The sequence below is a fragment of the Siniperca chuatsi genome, linkage group LG9 (genome assembly GCF_020085105.1).
Source record: "Siniperca chuatsi isolate FFG_IHB_CAS linkage group LG9, ASM2008510v1, whole genome shotgun sequence".
Taxonomy (NCBI): domain Eukaryota; kingdom Metazoa; phylum Chordata; class Actinopteri; order Centrarchiformes; family Sinipercidae; genus Siniperca; species Siniperca chuatsi.
The window spans coordinates 13,153,743-13,175,205 of NC_058050.1; the positions used below are offsets into that span (position 1 = coordinate 13,153,743).

The 21,463-nt window shown below is 42.7% G+C and overlaps 2 protein-coding genes across 5 annotated transcripts; both read right to left on the reverse strand.

The window, feature by feature from the left end:
• Positions 1-111: 111 nt before the first annotated feature.
• rusc1 (RUN and SH3 domain containing 1) lies at positions 112-16,342 on the reverse strand. 3 transcript variants are annotated; one of them, XM_044209249.1, is made up of 13 exons: positions 16,206-16,342; positions 11,215-14,549; positions 8,040-8,894; positions 6,819-6,941; positions 6,636-6,712; positions 6,395-6,412; positions 5,957-6,131; positions 5,508-5,613; positions 5,319-5,365; positions 4,739-5,241; positions 4,412-4,647; positions 4,023-4,178; positions 112-2,776 (listed from the first exon to the last, which is right to left on the reverse strand). In XM_044209249.1, exons 2-13 carry the CDS (start codon positions 14,420-14,422, stop codon positions 2,611-2,613), a joined length of 5,670 nt encoding a protein of 1,889 aa, XP_044065184.1. In that variant the 5' UTR covers positions 14,423-14,549; positions 16,206-16,342; the 3' UTR covers positions 112-2,610. The 3 variants fall into 3 exon arrangements, with proteins under 3 accessions (XP_044065184.1, XP_044065186.1, XP_044065185.1); XM_044209251.1 differs by lacking the exon at positions 8,040-8,894; XM_044209250.1 differs by lacking the exon at positions 6,395-6,412.
• A 546-nt stretch (positions 16,343-16,888) lies between these two features.
• On the reverse strand, positions 16,889-21,337 carry fdps (farnesyl diphosphate synthase (farnesyl pyrophosphate synthetase, dimethylallyltranstransferase, geranyltranstransferase)). 2 transcript variants are annotated; one of them, XM_044209257.1, is made up of 10 exons: positions 21,175-21,337; positions 20,549-20,701; positions 20,328-20,468; positions 19,290-19,370; positions 19,042-19,164; positions 18,876-18,964; positions 18,726-18,798; positions 18,449-18,526; positions 18,214-18,348; positions 16,889-17,792 (listed from the first exon to the last, which is right to left on the reverse strand). In XM_044209257.1, exons 1-10 carry the CDS (start codon positions 21,175-21,177, stop codon positions 17,592-17,594), a joined length of 1,077 nt encoding a protein of 358 aa, XP_044065192.1. In that variant the 5' UTR covers positions 21,178-21,337; the 3' UTR covers positions 16,889-17,591. The 2 variants fall into 2 exon arrangements, with proteins under 2 accessions (XP_044065192.1, XP_044065191.1); XM_044209256.1 differs by lacking the exon at positions 21,175-21,337 and having other exon boundaries at positions 20,549-21,077.
• Between the last annotated feature and the right edge of the window lie 126 nt (positions 21,338-21,463).

The window sequence follows — 21,463 nt, forward strand, 5'->3', positions numbered from 1 at the left end:
GAGTGAGATATCCCCTACATTTGTCCATGATGGCTGAATATGTAAACTCTGATTAATAAGGCTGTTTACATGAACATATGTGCAAAAATATGTCTTAAACAGCTGCACAGGTTTGGTTTATACTGATCATTTTATTTGGTGTATTTACAAACAAGCACATGCAGGAGGTGGATAGTGACTGACTCTAGAGGGGCACTGAACTATATGCAATAGTAGGACACGGGGGGAAGTCTACAGGCTACATGACACCAGAGAGAGAAAGAGAGGAGGAGGAGCAGGTACAGAACTCATTGTTACAGACACACACACACACACACACACATACATAAGTGAAAGTGCAGGACGTGCAGACACACAGATGTGCTCACACTCATCTCTGCCTTTACTGCCACATACGCTGCCATGTGCACGCTCACACACACATACACACATACATAATGAACCCAGATAGATAAAGAGACACTAGATGGGTCAGATAGAGCAATTCCTTTCAGAAACCTCAAGATCAATAAATAGTACATCCAATAAATTAACAGCTTTCAAACAAATGCATTTGGACTATAACCTCACATTTGAAAAAAAAATTACAAAAACAAACTAAACAAATAATTACTAACACAATTTAATGTGCCAACTGATATTTTATCTTTATCTAGACATTTTTTATTTCTTCTTATTATCCATTTGATGGCATTATGAACACTGGTTTTACTTAATGCTAATGCACAGTTGCCATAGTGACAGTAATGTCATGCTACATGGCATTGACACAATAACATAAGGAAACTTTGAAGAACTGAGCTTTCCCTGATCAATCAATAGCAATGAAACTTTCCTGCTGAATTAAATAGAGGTCCTTTAGTGTCAGCCTGTCCTGACCGGTTAAAATCAGGCTCTTTTATATGAACGTTAACTATTGAAGCTATTGTTTTACGCTTTAGGTGTCATCTTGCATGAGAACATCAAATCAAAACAATGACTTTAAAACAAACAAAAAGGCTTTCAGCTGTACATTTAACCATATGCATAGTCATCAATACAGAATCTAGAGAATAACTAATAAATATGACACAAAGCAATGTGTTTCATATGAGCAACATTAAGAATCAATATATCACTTCCACCACTACCACTATCATTAATATCAATGATTATGATAAGCAAACATGGCAGGAAGGGTTAAGATAAATACAAAAGCTGAGGTACAAGGTGAAGACCAGCCACCAAACCTACAGACTTTACAGTAGCTTTTATGAATTACATACATCTGGGATTTTCTCACTGCATTAAATTTAACGTCAGATAGTGTTGAACAAAAGCTGAGCATAGTTTTGCAAGGTGTTTATTCCAACGCATGTTGGCCCCTTGAGGTTCTGGACAAGTAAAGAGATAAGCTACAGGTTGCTGTTGTCTGATATTATCTTCTATAACTGTGTGGGATAGATAGATATTTTCTGGCATTCATTCAAAGCATTCATGGCACATTACAATGCATACAGTGTTTAAGGTATGAGGCTAAATCTAATCATTTTATGAATATGATGTCAGAATGGCAATACATAAAGCACACAGGAGGGAAGATACTGGATTTCATACTTAAAACAAACACAAATACCTTTTTTTTGCATGTATGACAACCACTTAATGTGTGTGTAAAGTTGCAGATGTAAAGATAAAGAATTAATTCATTGAATTTTAATCATCCACTTCCTCACTGTGGCCACAGTATTAAGCTGCTGCTTGTGATTTACTATCTGCTTTCTCTTGTTCATCTATCTTTCTATCTATCTTAGTAATATCAATCTCAATGTATATACCTATATATATATTTTTTTTTATGTATATTTATACAGTCAAATATAGTAGCAGAAACATGTCAAACACACATGAATCAGGCGATAAAGGTGAGAGGTCAATAGGAGTGAAAGGTCAATAGAACACAGATCTACACAGCTACAATTCACTACATTACTACGCAGTATGCAACAGGAGCTACGGCCCAGTACTCAAACATCCTTTCTCCACTCGACAACCTGCAAGCCGCGACTCTCTACAGCTGACGTCTAGAGATATTAACGTGGCTACTACCAGGCTGTTGACTGTCGCCTCCTTATAATAGGCAGCCTCTATTCTGAACGCACTTCAATCTGCTAGTGGTTGATTGCACAGAATTTCCTCTGTGATCATTTTCAGATCAGTGGCTGACAAGGAAGGCAGAAATTGAGAAAAGGACATTTAAAGGGATACTTCACTCCAAGATCAAAGGATTTTCAGTATGAAATTATCTAAATTTGACTTGAGTCATTATTTCACACCATCTGCTGCATTCCTGCTGTTAAAATTGTTAAAATCCATTAGTTTAATGCTACCAAACTGGATGGATTGTGATGGGGAAAAAAACTCCCATATGTTCATAAAGCAGACTGCGCCTGATGCACTTAAAGCAGAACAGATGGTGTTATGCACTCAACTCAAACTCTAACCGAGCAAGCGTGAAATATCCCTTTTAGAGTAGTGGAGCCTCTCCATAACCTCTCAATACTCGCCTGAAATATATATATTTTATTTTGCTTTTTTTATTGATTGGGTGCAGCAGTTATGGTGCCGAAGTCACATGATGAGGGAGGTGTAGCCAATAGGTACAAGGCCCTCTTTGTCTCCCTGACGACAGCGAATCCAGTCTTGATCGACTCCTCCTAACACCACGAGTTCCTCGCCTTTGCAGAAGCTAAGCTCCGAACCTGCTCCAGTGTGGTCACACAGCGTTCGTACTGACCTGAGGACAGACAGCAGAGACATTCGCAGCCAAAATGGTCTACATACACACCAATCACAAACAATAACGTCATCTCCAACATATGATGGAGCCGAATCTTGGATGAGTCACAAAGCAGGATCGCTCAAAGTCAGACTGGTGAGTCACCAATTACAGTCTTTCAAAAGACAAAAATGATAACAGGCGGGTTTCTGGTGTCCCCTACACCCACTGGTGCTCTTGGAGGCGGGGATAGAAGTCATTTTAAAAATGGAAAAAACACAACAAGACACCCTGAGGAACGCAAGTGTACCAATAGTGTATTTTAAGAATGTATTAGCTCATATATTTATTAAGTGTTTTTATTTTTAACCATCCATCTTAAATTGGATTTTTTATGCCACACCCTAGCCATGGATAAAGGGGTATTTTTTTCTTTTTTTAAATTATAGTCCTTCAAAGTTTGAAATTTTGACATTATAATATTATCAGGTCAAATAATGTTAATTAATGTTTCTATATGCCAGAACATAAAGGCCCAAAATGTGACATTACTCTCAATTTATATCTAATTAGAGTGAAAATTAGTTGTCTATACAGAAACTAAGAGTATGATTTCCCAAATTTATGAATAAATTGGTGAGCTAAACCCCCAATCTATGGACATATTAAAAGGCGCAATGAGAACAAGATCTGGGCACTCCACTTTTGAATGAGAGTTGGAAAGCAATCCTTGAACAAGTACATGACACCTCTCCCTGTAGTACACATGGGCTCATGTAAGTTAGGTTGTTCATCGTGTCCAGCCAAACTAAATTGGGTTTCAGGGGGCAGAAGTATTGTGTACTATTGTGTACTTTTTTGTATACAACTAAACTAAAAACTAAAAGGAGGCATTCAAAACATCAAATTTCCTAATCAATCAAATTTACGGTGTCAATCTTAACTTTTGATCTTAAATTATATAGCCACCACATGGTTTTGTCAAAATTGGGTGACTGTTGTCTGAGGTTTGATTCAATAAAGTTTGTCATATTTTTAATAATAGACTCTTTAGGAATTATTTTTAAAGCTTGTAAAAAGTGCCAAGTTGTTCAATCCCTTGATGTTTAATCAAAACTGAATCAGTGGTGTGAGATATCAACTGTGTAATAATAAAAAGACAGATTTATCTATCACTCCCCACCCAATTTCATTGTGTCTCAGCCAACAAAAATGCAAAAATCCACCCTCCATAACCATCACCATCACTTTGTGTCTGTTGTACCTGAGTGGTCTGGGCTTGTCTTTCATCTCCAGTGCATCAACCTCTTTCTCTGACTCTGGCTCACTTTCTCCCTCCCTCCTTATTATCGGGGTGGAGCTGCTGCTCACCATTCGGGTCAGTGCAGTGACACCAGGAGCCAGCCACTGAGAGGGACGCCTGCAGAGACAGACCGAAAGAGGATGAGAGGAATAGAAAAACAGAGAGACAGTGTGGGAAAGATGGGTAGAGAAGAATCCCAGAAAGTTACCATTCATGCAGTTTATTCATGCAGAAAACAATTTCACAACACTGACTTTAAAGTTTCAACAGTGGTTGAATTCACTAATTCATTACTTTCTCTCTAGCTAAAGATGTACTAATCAGTATTTGTGTTAAATTTATTGGCTAACCTGGTTGGGGGTGTGTGACCTGGTGGTCTATTGGGGCTTTTAGAGGCTCCAAAGAGCCGCCCCAGACCCCAGGGAACCTGAGCACTACTGCTGACCGGAACAAAGTCACTCCCTGCCTGGGCCTGGAGATCCGGCAGATCCGTTTTCATCTCCTCCTTTTTCAGGTTCAGCTCAGCCAGGTTCTGGCTCAGTCTGCCTCCCCAGCGCATCACAGCCCCCCATCCCTGCTGAATGACCTATGATAAAAAAAAGAAAAAGTCAGCCCTGCACGATTACACAAACATATATGACTACAAACATTGAACAGACACACACAAAGGTGAGTACCTGTCCTGCCTGCTGAGCAAGGCTGTCCTCCTCAACATCAGGAGGAGGTAAGTCTCCAATTTCCTTCTCCTGCACCCACAACAGTTGAGGACTTGTCTGCCCGAGAGTGACCGAAGCCTTTATGGGTGCAGCACTGCTATGAGTTGACTCCCCTGATTCTCCGTTCTTTGGATTAGTCGATGGTGACGATTTCTCTTTGGCTGCCTGATGTTCTGGGCTTCCAAAGTCTACTTCTGACAGGCTTTCAATATATCTGCAGCCTGTGATTTTGGATTGGGACCCCTCTGTTGAAAGCTGGCATCCTGCATCCTGACAAGGTGGACTTGGGATCTCTGGACTGTGACTTTCTGGCTCTAAATGGTGGTGCTGGAAGAGCAGGTCGAGGTTGAAGGTCAGCAGGCTGAGAGGCTGCAACACAAGGAGCAGCTCCTCAAACAGAGGCTGGCAGGTGGTCAGCGACAGACGCATAAAGGAAGTGGGACGGTAATATGTCTCCAGCACATCTGAGAGGAAGAGAGATTACTGTTACGTACACGCATGCCCACAAGAATGAGGTGAGATGGAAGTGAAGGAAACTTACCACTGCAGGACTGAAGGTGAGACAGCCAGATGTCAAGAAGCTTGGTACTAGAAGAAAAAATAAAGAGAAGAGGAAAACTGAGAATACAAAGAGGACATGTGCAGGGAAATCAAAAGAGTATAAAAATCTAATGTTATTTTTTAACTACTAATTTGAGCACTTTTCATGCTACCAGAGAGGATTACTTACTTCAGTAGGCCAAGGAGGAATGCGTTGAACCTGTGTTTGTTCTGTCTGAGCTGTGACAGCTCTCCAACTCGAACTTGTAGATTGAACAAGGCCTGTGTTTTTGGACCTTGAAAAATGGGTTCAGAGGAAGACGAGAAAATACATACAAAGAGAGGGAGAGAGAGAAAGGGATCAACAGAGGAACTTAAAGAGGTGAGTGAAAAGATTGCAGTGAAACTTGGCACTCATAGGCCAATCGATATCTGCATCCTGTTGTTCGTTTTATTCAGCATTTTAGACACTAAAATCAACAAGTATTGACTGATGTGTGGGAAAATGAGAGACAGACGAAATCCAAGGTTTATCATTATCATCCAGGGAAAAAAACCCACAGGAATAATAGCCTAATGTGAAATCCTTAATATCCAAGTCTATAAATGCTAATTTTCCTACAATCCTTGGTGTGCTACCTGGCCTGGTTGAGGCCTGGACCAGACCCCAGGAGGAATTTGGCCTCCTGCCTGCAATCAGGTCACTCTGATGGGGTTTCAAGCCATCGGTCAGCAAGCTGTGCAGGGCAGGGCAGAGGCACTGCAGCACCAGGCGGCCCAGAGATGGATTTATAGTGCTGTCTCCTGATAAGGCCTGAGAGGAGAGGAGCAGAGAGGAGAGGAAAATGGGATAGAGTGAGGAAGAAGATGTGCAGTGATAGGGAGAGACAGGGGAATAGATCAGAAAGGATGACTCAAGAGAGAGGGAGGGAAGGAAAATGGGACACATAAATGGGGGTTTGAGAGAAACAGGGCAATGAGGGTCGGTATGATGTGATGAGAGAGAGATTTTTGGAGTTAGTTTACAAAGAAATTCTTAAGACTACAAGATTGGGTTATCTAAAGATATTCGAGTACCTTGTTAACTGAGAGAGACTGAGGAGAGACGGACAAACATGTAGAGTCAAAACAAGAAGGAGGGAGGGAAAGCATTTTCATAGATAAACAATAACTTCAATACAATATGATATTTTGTTTCTCGATACAAAGATTCGTTATCAAGAGTGAGACAAAACACATAGTGAAACAAACAAAAACGCAACGTCTTAATTCTCTTATTTAAACTCCCACTAGTGATGTAAATTCAGCAATGACTGACCTTCTGAACTACAGTCCGAGAAGAGCTGAACTGGGCCAAGATGGCTTCCACTGCCACACTGACCGCACTGACTAGAGCTGGAGGGAAGAACAATTGTCTACAGTTAAACTGTAAGAGCTACAGACATCAGGGACAAAGACACACATCTGGACAATTAAACACACACACAGGTGAGACGCACACCTTTTTTTTCCTGCAGGCACAGAGAGGACAGGCCCAGACCTCTCATTGGATGCTTTACATCTTCGCCCATCCAGGATGTCTCTGTCCTCTGTACAGAGCCAGCGAATGAAACACTGCGAACAGCTGACAGTGACAGTAAAAGAGCAATTACTTACTGCGCAAGTATAAAAAATACAAATTTAACAGAAGTAAAATGAATCACCACAGACAGACCATAACTAAAATATTTCTGTTATTAGCAGGAGCAATTAAGCAATGAGAAGCATTGGAGTAGGCAGATAGAAGCAGATGGTACTACTAACAACAAACAGTGTGTGAGGACATCGTGTAAATATTGGTTTACTGTGGTGAGCTTTCAACATCTGGATCTGTGAAGACAACTTTATGTATGCATCAGGGATAAACAGGATCATCCCATGCATTAATCTTGACTCACACTCAAACGCACATATACGCTCATACAAACACTCATACAGTACATACTTAATATAAGCATAAGCACACAAAGCTACCAAATCAGTCAGGTCAGATACAATTACACACATGTAAAAAGGGCAGGTGTTGTGTACAGTGTGATGTTTATATAAATGGATTTATATAAACTAGTTATATAAATATAGACATTCTTATAATGAGGATGCAGTAGACCTTAAGTACTTTGAAATTGCCCTAAATGTACAAACACACAAAGATAAAAAAATCGTTAACTTAAATAAAAATTCTTTACATTACAAACATCATCAACACGCTACTTTGGTTGTGCTTGGCATGAAATGTATATGTTCAATTCAACACAACGTGCAAAAACAAAAAGAAAACAAAAACAACAGGGAGACAGACCAGACAAGGCCGACACAAAGACAGACAGATAGAGGAAGACAAAGAGAGTGATGAGAGTGACTCTAGACACCCTCTGACAGGAACAGATGTTACTCTTCTGAGGGCCCTTTGCAGATTTGAAAGGACAGTGTAGATAAGATGTATCAGATGACCTGCAGGGAGCTGGCTTCTGATACATAAAACAGCTACCCAGTTCCTTCAAATCTGCAAATCCCCCGGGTTAGAAAAGTGACAAAAGTGTGAGGGCCACCATATCCAGAGCAGCGAACAAAGACAGAAAAAGACAGTAACAAAGACAGACAGATATGCATGCAAGCAAGATGTCAGACAAAGAGAGAAAGTGTAAGATGTAGGGAGAGAGAAGAGAGAGAGAAATCTTACTCGCCACGTGTGACTGCGGAGGCGCCTGGTAGAGTTTTGGGGGGAGGGGGGGCGGCCTGGGCGGTGTGGGAGGGTAGAGGTTTGGATAGTAGAGGGGAGCAGCGAGGGCAGGCAAGGTGTGAGAGCGGGGAAAAAGCGGGGAGCTGAGGCAGGAGCCTGCTGTGCCTGGAGGGGGCGCTCCGGAGCGCTGGGGAGGGGAGAGGGCTCCGATAGGGGAGAGGCGAGGAGGGGCACCCCTGTGCAGAGGGCAGTTTTTAGGGTGGTATAGGTAATATGTGGGGAGAGGAGGAAGGTCTTTAGATGTCCTGGCCTTGTTGCTGTTGTGGTCTGTGTGTGAATGTGTACGCTTTTCAGAATACAGCGAATCCATAGCACTGATACTGTTTGAATACGTCATCATCACATCAATGTTCTTGTATGGGGTGGTGCAGCCTGGAGCCTCTGTGGTGCCACTAACAGGTGTGTCTGACTTAGTGTGTGTGTTGGTCTGCTTCTCTGAGGCACTGCAGTAGAGAGAGTCTAAATTGCAGATGGAGTCAGATGCAAAGGCCCTGTGTGTGTTAAAGATATTCCCATAATCACAAGGAGAGTCTACATCAAGTTCAGCCAGGGATTCATAGTTAAACCCAGATCTTAAATCAGTGCTGGAATCATCTCTTTGGATAGAAGCTGAGCTGGCAGTAGGGGCCCACTGTGTGTTGCAGTGTTTGTCTGTGGATTCCCTGCCTACATGGCTGAGGGGCCTGGGATCTGCAAAGGGCTGGGAGTTACAGTCGCCTGGGCGATAGGAAGGGAAGGCAGTGTGGAGGAAATAGGGTTGGGAGGACTGGGCGAGGGACAGTGGGGGGGAGGAAACTGCTTATTGGAATGGGTAAAAAGGCCAAAAATTGTAAGGTGCAGGAGTCAGGATGGAGAGGGCAGGCGCACAAGCAAAGTGATATGAGGGAGCAAAGCAGAGCCATGGACAAACAATGGAAACAAATAGAATGGGATGGACAGGTGAGAAAAACAAGGAAGATTAAAGTAAATAAAATGTGGAAAAGAAATGGGAAGGAGAGAGAGATGCAGAAAATGTTAGTGTCTGTTGAGAGAAAAATGCACATTCATGAGTGTATTCCAGCAGAAATCGTCATCATGTAACATCATGCAGTTATGCAGTATTTAAACAAGTATAACAGTTGATTGAAAGTTACACATTGACAGTGCATGAGAGTCAATGGAGTTGATTTATGAAGAGCAATAACCACAGTCTTTCATTTAAGAGGGTTTGACACAACAGGAAATGATACCGTGGCCATAAAGGAATAACTGTTAAGCAGTCTCACAGCTGCACAGTAGAAATACTTAATCTGTCAATCAGCCACTCATTCACCAATGACACCATAATTAAAATGCCACCGCCTCGCAAAGATTCATCATATTAGGATCCAAGTTTTCTGTACCGCATCTGGTTTCAGTTTCATTTCATACTTGTATTGAGAGTTATGAATATTAAGTATAAGACAGTACAGTCCAACTGTTTTGTACTTTACTGCAGTGCGTGCCATCATCACCTCTGGATCACCTTCTCTCTCCCTCTCGTTCTCTTCACTGCCTTTGTTTTCTACCTCTCTCTAGCTCCTTCCCGACCACCCCTCCCTTCTCCACCAGGACAGCATACAGTGTAATGCTGAGTCAGTCAACAGATAGCAGAGTTCTGTGCGTTCCTGCTCAATCACCAGCTCAATCTCTGTGAAGATTCAGAGACTGTGGCAACACAATTTTCAGTGCACTGAATTACCTGTGACAGACTGCTAGGCTGTGGGCTACAAAATGAACTAGAAAGCAACCATACCTTGGTTAGACTTGAGCTGTCTTTGAACTGTAACCAACACATGATACTTCCTATTTTTCCTAACACTGGCTCTCCGCAATTGGTTCATGTACTAAGATCCACCCCTTGGACTCTTAAAGGTGTACACACATATTTCTGGCTTGTCGCCCCCCCAGCTTGTTGCAGTGATTTTGGAGAAAATTCAGCAGCACATAACTAATTAGTAATTCATTTTACTTTTCTCATCAGAAAGCAATGGTAAAATTATTAAATAATGCCAAAGTAATTATACATCAATCAGATAACTACTTTTACTAATAAAATTAGCAGCCAATTGGCAATGAAAGAATGTGAGCAATTTAAATTAAATCAAATCCTTAGTGTCTATGTAGCCTACTGCAGCACTGTATGAGATAAGTAACTTGATCATAGCTATCTGTGCCACTCTAGGGAGCAAGGGTGGGGGGTGGCGGTGGTGGCAGAGGAGAGACAGGATGGACAACAAGAGAAAATCCTATAAACAACCCAAGTTGATGGGATTTAAAAGCAGCAAAGAGGCAGAGAAAGAGAAAGAGGAACAGGAACAGGAAAGGATTTTAAACACAAAGATAGAAAGAAAAGAGAAAGTAGAAGAGAGTCAAGCTGAGAGTTAGTGGTAGAAAGAAGGAAGAGAAAGGTAGTGAGCTCCGTGGGCACTCCATTATCCCCCTCCCCTTGGTCTGAAGAGTGGATGAATAATTGAATAAGGCAGTGATGACATCACACTTTGATAACCAGTGCAGGAAAAACTGGCTGGAAAGTTTCCAACCTCCACTTTCTCCTCATATTACCTTTACTCCCTTCACTGTCTTTATCCCTCCATCTCTTACTGTTGCTCATGTTCCCTTTCCAGCTTCCACTGTCTTGTTCGCTTCCCTCGTCTGTGAAATCACCCTCTGTTTATCCCCTGTCATCATTTATCCATCACATCACGCATCATCCCTTTCTGTGACTCATGTTCGGCCTCCATCTCTTCGCTCTCGTTCCATACTGTATATCATTTCCATAAGTGAGTCAACATTTTCACCTCCCTTGGTTTTCTGTTTCTTTCTATGGTACTGTCCAAGGATATTATTTGTGCATCACTGAGAAAGTGAACAAGCTGATTGTTAGTCTGTCTTTTCCTCATCTGTTTCTCTCCATCATCTGCCCATTCCAGATTCACTTTGTCGTCCAAAATACACTGAGGTACTTTGATGTGTTTATTTACACCCATACACACACAAAAATGCACATACATGCACACAGATCCCTTCCCCTATGTCATCAAATTCAGCTGCCTCCTTTATTATCATTAGCTTCATCATGGAAATCCATACTCACCTGTAGTTCTTGATTCAAAAGTCCTTTCTCCATCAGCTCGACCTCTCACCTCCACCTCTTCTTCTTCTTTCCCTTCCTTTTCCTCCTTCTTAACTTCTTCACACTCCCACTCTCTGCCCATTGTCCATAGGCTGCTGTCACTGACTGAGCAGCCAATCTTCTGTGATGGGCACAGCTCTGGTTGTCCACCCTCCTTGTCTGCTCTCTGGAGCATTTCCTTCAGAGCAGCCATTGAAGTGAGGGCTGGTGGTGGCTGCATGAAGAAGGCCTGAGCCTGAGAGGTGTACTCCCATTGGTTGCCATCGCTGCCCTCCTTCTCTCTTCTCCACCTCAGGTTGTACAGTATATCTGGATCTGGAGTAATAATTGTTGGATCAGGCTCTGGGTCAATGATCACCTTTGTTTGGGGGGAGGCGCTCTTGTTTCGGAAACGCATCTCTTTAAATGTTGTGACCTTTGGAGCTATCCCTGGAGATGACATTGACGAACTGAGCTTCTTTTGAGTTTCCATATGAGATTTTCTCATTTCCAGGGGTGGAGGCTGTGGTGGGGCTTCACAATCAGGTGTAAATGCTATGAGCCAATCAAATCGCTCAGGTTGTGCAGAGTTGGCAGGGAGAGTGCTGACTTTGATGGATGGTAAAGATGGGGGGATTGGGGGTAAGGGACGAGGAGGAGGAGGAGGGGGAGGTGAATCTGGTAACTCAGCAGAATACCGGAAAGACTCAAAGCTCATATGTTTTGCTTTAGTTTCATGGGTACTGCTAAGACCAGTGCTGTAGTAAGGCTCAGAGGTTACCCCACCGTTCCTCTTCCTTCTCCTTGCCATCTCAGTGAACGAGGTGGTTCTTTGTGTGTCTTTGCCTTCAGCTATATCTACTCTTCGATCTGCATCCAACTTGCCTCTGCTGCTCCATCCATCTCTGGCCATTAACCCGGTGTCACATTCCTTCTCCTCCTCCCTCTCTTTTAGTCTGAACTCAGGTGGCTCCACAGACCTGGACGAGATAACATTATCACCCTCATCCTCTAACCCTCCAACACAAACACCAAGCTCTGGGCTGAGTTTGAGGAGCTCAGCTTGGGTCAATCCAGCAAGCATCAGTAGCTTTCGAATCTCTACATCCAGAGCATGGAAGGAGGGTGGAGGAGGCAGGGCAGGTGGGGGTGGTATGGCAGGTGGAGATGAGGAGGAGACTGAGATAACTGGCGGAGGAGGCAGAGGTGGGGGACGTGTGGTAGGCGGAGGAAGGGAAAGTGGGGTCTTTTCTTGTTCGGCTTGAAGAGCAGCAAGCCGCTGTGCTTCCTTCCTGGCGAGGTGACGCCTCCGGGGGGGGGGAATGGGAGGAGTTGGGGTGGGGTTAGATGGCGGTGGAGAAGGAGTAGTATAAAGGGAGAGGTAAGGGACCGGTTTAGAGGTGGGGAGAGGAGGAATGGATGGTGGAGATGGAGGTAGGGGTTTCTCACACCTAAAAGTGGTGAATGTGGGGGATGAGGAGTTAGGGGAGAAAGTAGACCATGTAGGAGAGGTGGAGACAGCCATGGAGGTGGTCTCCCTGCTGATATTAATGTAGGTGTGGAGGTCAGAGCTCACACTGGCATGACGTGCCGGAGGTTTGGGGGGTCTAGGTGGCGGCTCAACAGGAGAGGGGGCGAGGGAATCAGGAACCAGAGGTTCATCGCAATCTGATGGAGCAGTGAGGTCAACACCTGCATCTGAAAACTCCTGAGAGTCTCCCATTGTTCCTCCTCGGCTTTTATACAACTTCAAGGGAATGTCGATGTTGCCCATTTCATCCATGACATCTGAGAGATCCTGCTCTTCCAGATCTCCGAGATCAAATCCCTTCTCGTGGAGTCTGGCGATATAGGCCAGTTTTACTTCCCTGTTTACCTTCTCTAAGCGATCCAGGTGATCTAGCCGATCCCTCAGAACATCCCAGTGTTGTTCTCCCTCCAGATCCCAACGAGCCACTTGGATCACCTGGCTGAAGCGCTCCATTTTCCCAAACTCCCCCACTGATTCTAGAAAGTCAAGCAAGCCTAGTTTGGTGACCTCAGAATCATCTTTGACTCCTAAGTAGTCAGGAGAAGGGGAGTCCAGAGCAGAGGGGTAGCCCTCATCTGGGGAGCAAGGGGGAATTGGGGAATGTGATGTTAAGGAGAAAGGATTGCGGCTTAGAGGAAGGGATGGGGGCGAACACGCAGGAGGCTGGCATTCAGGGGCTTGCGGAAGAGAATGGTCTTTGGGGGACAGAGCTACAGATAGATTATCTTGGTCATGGGAAGAGCAGATGGAGGCGGATTGATCTGCACAGTCAGACTCCAGATCAGAGCAGGAGCTGATGGAAGTGGAGGATGAGGAGGTAGAGGAGGAGAGCGAGAGCTCCAGGAGGGAAGGGGGACAGTCACAGCACGAGGGGACCAGGGTGTCATCATCTTCATCATCGTCATCATCATTGTCAGCCTCCTCTTCATCATCATCAATATCAATATCCCCACTGCTCTCTTCCTCGTCATCTTCTTCCTCTACCTTTACATTTTTCTTGTTGTCCAGATCGGCACTTTCATCTGCATTCTTGCCTTCATTTTCCAGACTTGCAGCAGGGCAGGCAGAGGGCTCCAGCTGGGCCTGTGCTTGCGAGGGAGGCTCAGGCTGCTCCTTGGCCCCTATCCCATCCTGCCTCTGGGGCAAAGGGGCCGGAGGAGGCGGTAGCTGCAGTTGCTGTCTGAGAGAGATGGTGTTGTTGTTGTTGTGGTTATGGTTAAACATACTGTTGTTGTCCTGTGGGGAGCGGCCGTCGCAGCACAGACACGGGAGGCTTGGCTCGTTGCAATTCGGGTCAAGAGGGAGAGCAGAGGGAAGCGGAGGAGGAGCAGCTGCTGGTGCTATTTGGGTTGCAGCCGATGCACGGGCACTCTTGGGTTTGGGCTTAGCTGATTTGGGAATGGTGGAACTCTGTTTTTGTGAGCCAAACCTGGACTGGCTTACTGGTGCTCGAGGCTGCACTCCCATCCTGGTTCTGGTAGGTGCAGTGGGGCCTTTAACAGCTCGGCGTGGGGAGGACGTGGTGATCGTGTTCATGTTTTTATCCTCCCTCTGAAAACCAGGGCCATGTGACTTTGGTCCAGCTAAGGTATTCGTCCGTCTGCTGACGTCAAAGCGCCGTGGCTTTGGAGGCTGAGAGGAGCAGCTAGAGGACTGCATTGTGGGAATGGGACTTTTTCAGATACTCTAATATTTCTGTTGCTATAGAAACAAGTACTGTAGAAGATGGAGAGATCCAAACTATGATGCGCTGTGACGGTCACATCTTGGCTTGACTCCCAAGATCCTGTAACATCAAAGGAGACAAACAGTGAATAACGACTACTAGCAAATGCAGCTCTTTTTCTTGCTCTATACATGTTGTCACATTGGGCTAAGTCTTTTAAGTTAAACCCATCATTCATTAAAACTCAATTGCTTTTGGGCTTTTATAATTATCACAGCCCAAGTCCTGGGAGGAAACAGCAGCAACACACACACTGTCTCACACGTAGTCCTGTAAAAAAAAAAAAAAAAAAAAGGATCTGAAACAATTAGTCAAATTGACAGAAAATTAATCAGTAACTGCCAAATATTCACTGGTTCCAGTCAAATGTGAATATATGCTTGTTTTCAAAGTCTTTTATGATCATAAACTGAATATCTTTGGGTTTTGGACTGTTGGTCGGACAAAAGAAGACATTTGAAGATATTACCTTGGGAAATTGATGGTCTTTTCTCTGACATTGTATAGACAAAATGCTTAATTGATTAATCAAGAAAATAATCTGCAGACCCATTGATGATGAAAAAATTGCTAGTTGCAACCCTTAAATAATGTTGCATCTTTTGTTGAGCAACACAGTAGGGTTTTTTGGAGTCAATAAGATGCCACAATAATTTGGACTTGATCAGTTAAACAAACACTTGAAAATGTACATAAGTGCCACTCTGTTTGTATGCAGGATTTCTGCAAGGTTTATGTTTACCTTGTTTCATCTGTTGTACTATTTCCTTGGTCCTGTCTATTCAAATTCAAATACCCACCCACACACATATCACATTAAATGATCCCCCATGATAATAATTGTCAGTTAATTCATAGCTTAATATCTGTCACTCATCATCTTCATCAGTTATGTTCAGCTTTACTGAGCACTGATATTCATGAGTTTACAGTAGTCAGGGTGCCTCCATCTGTGCCAGTCCATCCATCTGACAAGAGGCAGTAAGATCTAGATCAAAAGAAATGTCGTTTAACCTCCCACCCCACCGTACCTAAAGCAATGACTGAACATAACGCAAATTTAACTGGAGCATGAAATAATCAAGCAGCAGCACTGAACAACATCGAGTCTGCCTTTTTAAAGCCCATTTACCGAAGGCTATTGCTCATATTCCTCCACAGTGCCCTTCACATCACTGAGGAATATAAATCACTCAAGTGCTTGCTTACACTGGGCCTTTCGTCGGAATGACCATTAAAGCCAACAAAGCCTTGAAACAAAACAAAAAAAACAGCATATCAGCATGTGTAATTTAACCCGTCCTGTGCACAGTATTTAGCTCTGCATTTATTGATCCCACAGAGCTGATGTAGACAAGGAGGATGGGAGGAGGAGGGGGAGGAGTGGGTACCTCCAACCGCATCGCCCTGATATACAGGCCCATCCGCCCATATTATAACTCAAATATTACACATAATATTTATATTCCAATTAAAACGGATAATGATAACACATTTTACCTAAAAACTATTCAACAAATATCACTGTTAATAGCGGAATTGCATGTTTCTTGATCTACGCAGGCTCCGTGTGTGAATAGGATGTTTTGCTTAGCCTACCGGACTCGACTATGCAGCTTCTTTTCAAAACAAAACAAAACAAAAAAAAAAATATATATATATATATATATATATATATATATATATAGTAAGATAATAAATTAGGACTGGACTCACGATCAGATTCAGGTGAAGAAGGATGAAGGTCTCCATCTCATCGGGCTCTCTCACACCCCAGTCCGTGTGAATGTGAGTCTGTCTCCGACGTTAACAACCTCAGCATCTGTCTTCTCGCGAGGATCCAACAAACCATCGTCCCCGCCACCCTCCACCACAAACCCAACCAAACCACACCCCTTGCTTGCCTTATCATCACATCCAATTTATCTTGAGTCATTTTCAGCTTTACCTCCTTCAAATAATTAGTTTTGAGCAGGGGGTTAAAGAGGAAGAGTCACTTCTTATATTTCCTCTTAAATCATCCAATCTGCAATTCATTCATGCATTTATTAGTCTGACTTCAAGGAAATCAACTAATATACAAACCTCACATACATCCAACTACAACAGTTTCCATTCATGATTATTATTATTGATTAATCTGTGGGCTTCATACTTTAAAAATCGATTAATTGTTCAGTCTATAGGAGGTCAGAAAATAGTCAAAAATGTCCATTATAATTTCCCAGAGCCCAAGTTTGTCTTCAAATAGCTTGTTTTGTCTGACCAAAAGTTCAAAACTGGATGATATTCAATTTACTATCATACATAACAAACAAAAGCATCAAGTTCTCACATTTGAAAAGATGGAAACTGAGAAATTTTACCATTTTTGCTTGATAAATTATTGAAACGATTCATTGATTGTCAGAATAGTTTATTTTTTGTCTATTTTAATCAACTAATAGTTTCTGCTCTACAGCCAACACACAGAAAAACATGAAAAGGATGAAATAAAAAATACTGGTCATATATTATTTATTAAAACCAATAACATTCAGGCCAGTAAACTTTATAGCAATATAAAAATATATACATATTGACCCTCTGTCCTCTATAGGGGTACATCTACTGTCATATATGTACTGTCCCTTTTAGTCCCTAATCAATCAATACATCTATTCCTACAAAATCAAAACTATTTGACTATCTGATTTGATTTGTCCCTTCATCCTGCCGTGGACTCCCCAGGGCAGACAAATATGAAAGCTAGACCAGTCCACGTGTGATTCATTTCAGTTGTTCTCATATCCACGGGATTCTTCAGTGGAGAAATGACTGGAGACAGTGTACATTAGGCCCTGGGTTCAATAAATAGATAACATGGAGCAAATGAGACAGGCTGTTTGATGACATTCACAACCAAATATCTACAAATCATTGCAAAGTTAAAAACAGGATTTCTAAATATCAGTCCTATTCGGGTCACACTGTTGGGAGCGAGAGCCTTGTTTCTGGCAAACCCTCTTTAAAACGAGAAAGGACTTGATCTGTGCGTCAGGATAAATGTCAAAAGGGAACCATGCTGATGCACCTGACGCTGTTTATGACCACCGTTCCCTCTCACTTGTTCCTCTTGTATATTTTCTTGGCAAAGTTGAGGAAGACTGAGTGAGGAAGGTTTTGAGCGTGACAAGCGATGAGTTTCTGTAGCCGCTGGTAGCTCTCATCTTCATATCTGTGGTACAGTGTTGGCATTTGCAGGGTGTTGTACAAGGTTTTGACCTTTTCCACACTGGCATCATCATGGCGTGCGTAACATGCCTGAGGAGAAGATGAAGATGAAATTACATTTTGCTAATGTACTAGTGAGTGACTCCGGTGGTACTTCTAAAAAGGTGGGATCAGAGGCTAACACATACACAGAGGAGTCGAAGGATCGTAACCATGAAAACATGGGCACCATGGGCTCAGAAACAAATTATTACAATAAAGTTTATTGCTGCAAAGCATTTTGTTTGTATTATTGAATGATGTTTTAGCTGAAAATAGACTTTGGACAAAGTATGAAATATCTATAAAAAGTGACATGTACGTTTCTTACATTTATCTAATACGTTTCTCCAATTCTTTCTGTTAAAAACAACACTTTTGCTACACTACCTTGTACAGTTACCACAATTTCTTATGGTGGTCTAAAAAAAACACTGTGATATAATTGTTGCATGCATTGTTGAAGTCCCACCTCCAGCTCTGCTCTCTGCTCAGGAGTCATGATTTCCAGGGCTGTCACTACCAGCCAGCTGCATTTGTTATCCTGGATGTCTGTACCAATCTTTCCTGTCACAGCAGGGTCTCCGTAACAGTCTAAGTAGTCATCCTGCAAACGAAACACATTGAGTGGTTTTTAACTCTGTATAGTCGGGAGCATGTTATTCAATATGTGGCCTGAATGCGGGATGACGCGTAAAAGTAATTACCTGTATTTGAAAGAACTCTCCCATCTCAAGTAAGATGTGTTTGGCATTATTGTGTTCCTCTTCACTCTCGATTCCTGCCTATAAAAGCAAGGTACAATAGTTATGAGAAAGAGTATGACATTACTCATTACATTTCCTGTCCATATTGTGCCAGCTGGTCTTATTCTAACCATCTTACAAGACCAGTTCTGAAAATTTGAATCTGCTGCCACCCTTCAATATCATCACCATCACGCCTATGAGTTCCTTCTGTGCGTACAATATAAAACACACTCACCATGTACATTGCAGCTGCCACTGGGAGGTAAAAAGAGTAAAAGGCAGTCTTGTACTTCACAATAGCTTTATACCTGAAAGACAAAGACAGAAATAATTACACCTATTTGCTATTCTCTGCAAATGTGCTTTACAGATTTAACTTCACTACCTCTCCATGGTGAATCTGTTGAGGTCAATCTGACCAGGGGGAGCCGTCATGAGGTCCAGAGCTTGGCCGAGCTCGGTCTGGAAAGATGTCTGAAACAAACACAGAGGCCGTAAGAATCCTGTGTATGTTTGGGTGTGCCTGTGTAATCAATCAGGACGTAGAGTACCTCAGTAAATAGCTCCAGTAGGTGGACGTAATAGGGCTGATCCCTGCAATGTCTGCGAAGCAGTCTGTAGATTGACCCTTCTAAGAGAAATGAATCATTGATGGCATCCAGACCTATTCCATCCTTTAAAACAAACAGACAGGATTCATCTGAGAAACTGAGAACACCATTAATAGGGAAAAACAAATTACCACAATACAAACAAAGCCATTTTAGTGTCTCTTTTCCTGGAATGTATTAAGTCACACCTTCTTGTACCAGCAGGGCTGTCCTCTCCGAGTCACAGATGCATCCATGATATCATCTGCCACGAGGAAAAATGCCTGAAGCTACAAGCAACAGAGACATAGTTGTAACACTTAATGACTTAGAGAATGTAACACCCTTGCAAAGTGTCATTACAACAGTCAGTCTGAGCTTGAGAGATGAAGTTTTAGCGACACACTGGGAAGCACATAACAGCTCCCTTCCTACCAAATAAAAAACCCTAATTTTGTAAAGCTCAATCTTGTGGAGCTCAAGTGTGAAGAAAATCTTAAATAAATGAATATTGTTAAGATAAGATTAGATATGCGTATAGTGTGAATTTATTGGTTTGAGGTATAATAAAACCACTGTCTCTCTGCTCTATTCACATCTTCTTCTGTGAACTTGACATGGTGGAGGTCTGATCATGAATTCTTACACAAAAGCCTACATAGATAGTACAGAACCACAAGCTCAGTTTTAAAGCATAAAGTCAACGTTATTCTATATTTTTCTTCTTGTCAACAAATCCCATGAAAAGACCAAAACCAACAATGCATCAGTCTGTTTCTCAGTACTTTCTGACGTTTCCGTCCTGTTTGTGGCACTTGGTCCCAAGCAGTCACAAATATATATTTAACATGTTAAAAAAGGTTAAGTTATTTCCTTAAAAAGCTAAGCACTGTAGCTGTAGCAAATATTACTCAAACAGGAAAGAAATGTGCATTTAATGGGGACTTTTCAAGGATTTGGTGCACTGGTGAGTATTGACTGTATGTGTGTATGTGGGATTGACTTAAAAGTACAGTGCCCACGTTCACTGTAATGAAGGAACTTGTGCAACCCAGTGCAAAGTGGCTCGATGTGAAAAAAAAAGTTTTTGGATAACAATGCAGATCTATGGCACAGAGGAATAGGCTACATCAGTCTTTGGATACATGGGCAATACCGGTTTTGTTTTTTAATGGGATTTGACGACAATAAGAAAAATGTGGAATATTGCCAGACTTATCCTTTAACATACCATAATATATCCTTACCAACTCAATGCACCAGCCAACCATGAGAGCCCGCTGCACTGTGTCCTGTGTGAGCTGATTGGGTGGGAGAAGCTCCCTCAGTGAGCCAATCACAGACAGGCCTCGGTTCCTCTTGCCTCCAGGGGAATTGTACACCAAAACCTAAGAAAAAAAGATGCAGATACATGAAACAGTAGTTCGGCACTTGTCAGAAGTAACTCAGCAAAAGACAACATACATACCTCTCTCAACCTGCTCAGAGCATCAACAAGCGCAGGATCGGTGAGGTCCCTCTCTGAAAGATCCTTCACCAGCTCCTCAAACTGGGCTTCAAACAACTGAGGATCTGACAGTAACGCCTTTTTGTTATGGGTCCCATTGCAAATGCTGTCTCCCTGGAAAGACGAGGTGCACAGCAGAAGAGATGTGTTTTTTAACTTAATCGGGGAGACGGCCAGCCGCGTGGTCCGGATTATTTTAGGGGCATTAATGACCCAGCTCAGCAAACGTCTCATTCCCAACCAACCGTCCAAATGTTCTGACCAACCGTAAAAAAGCTGGGGTCAAACTTGTCGGACTGTACCGGTAAACTGATTAATCACATAACGTCAATAACGTGTTACGGTTTAGGAAAACTGTCAAGGTAGCTAGCTTGCATCATTGCCCACTAAGCTCAGTAAACAAGAGCAAGGATTACGTTAGCTAGGTAAAGAGAATTACTATTATTAGCTAGCAAGTTCCCTTGTCATGAAAGGAAGCGTTAGCTGACATTAGCTCACACTGTTTTCCTGCATCCAGTCTGTTAACAAGTCTAGCTATAGTATACCGAACCAAAATAATTTTTGTTCATACGCATGCCTTTACATACCATAATGACACTGTCCTCTTATCCCAATCTGTTCAGTATAATACAGCAAAATCGTCTATCTAGTGTTTCTTCGTCTTGCTGTCAAACTGAAGTCTGTGAACGTCTCCTAAATCCAGGATGTGCAGATTGTAGTTCGCTGTCCCGCCACTGTCCGTTTTATTACAAAGCAGCCGAACTAGAGTTCCCAACATCCTTTGCCAGCGGTGCGTGTGGGCGTGGATATCGGAGGCTCCATTTGACATATAGCGTTTTGATTGGCCAGTACCATCGAACCAGGATGGGCTTTCAC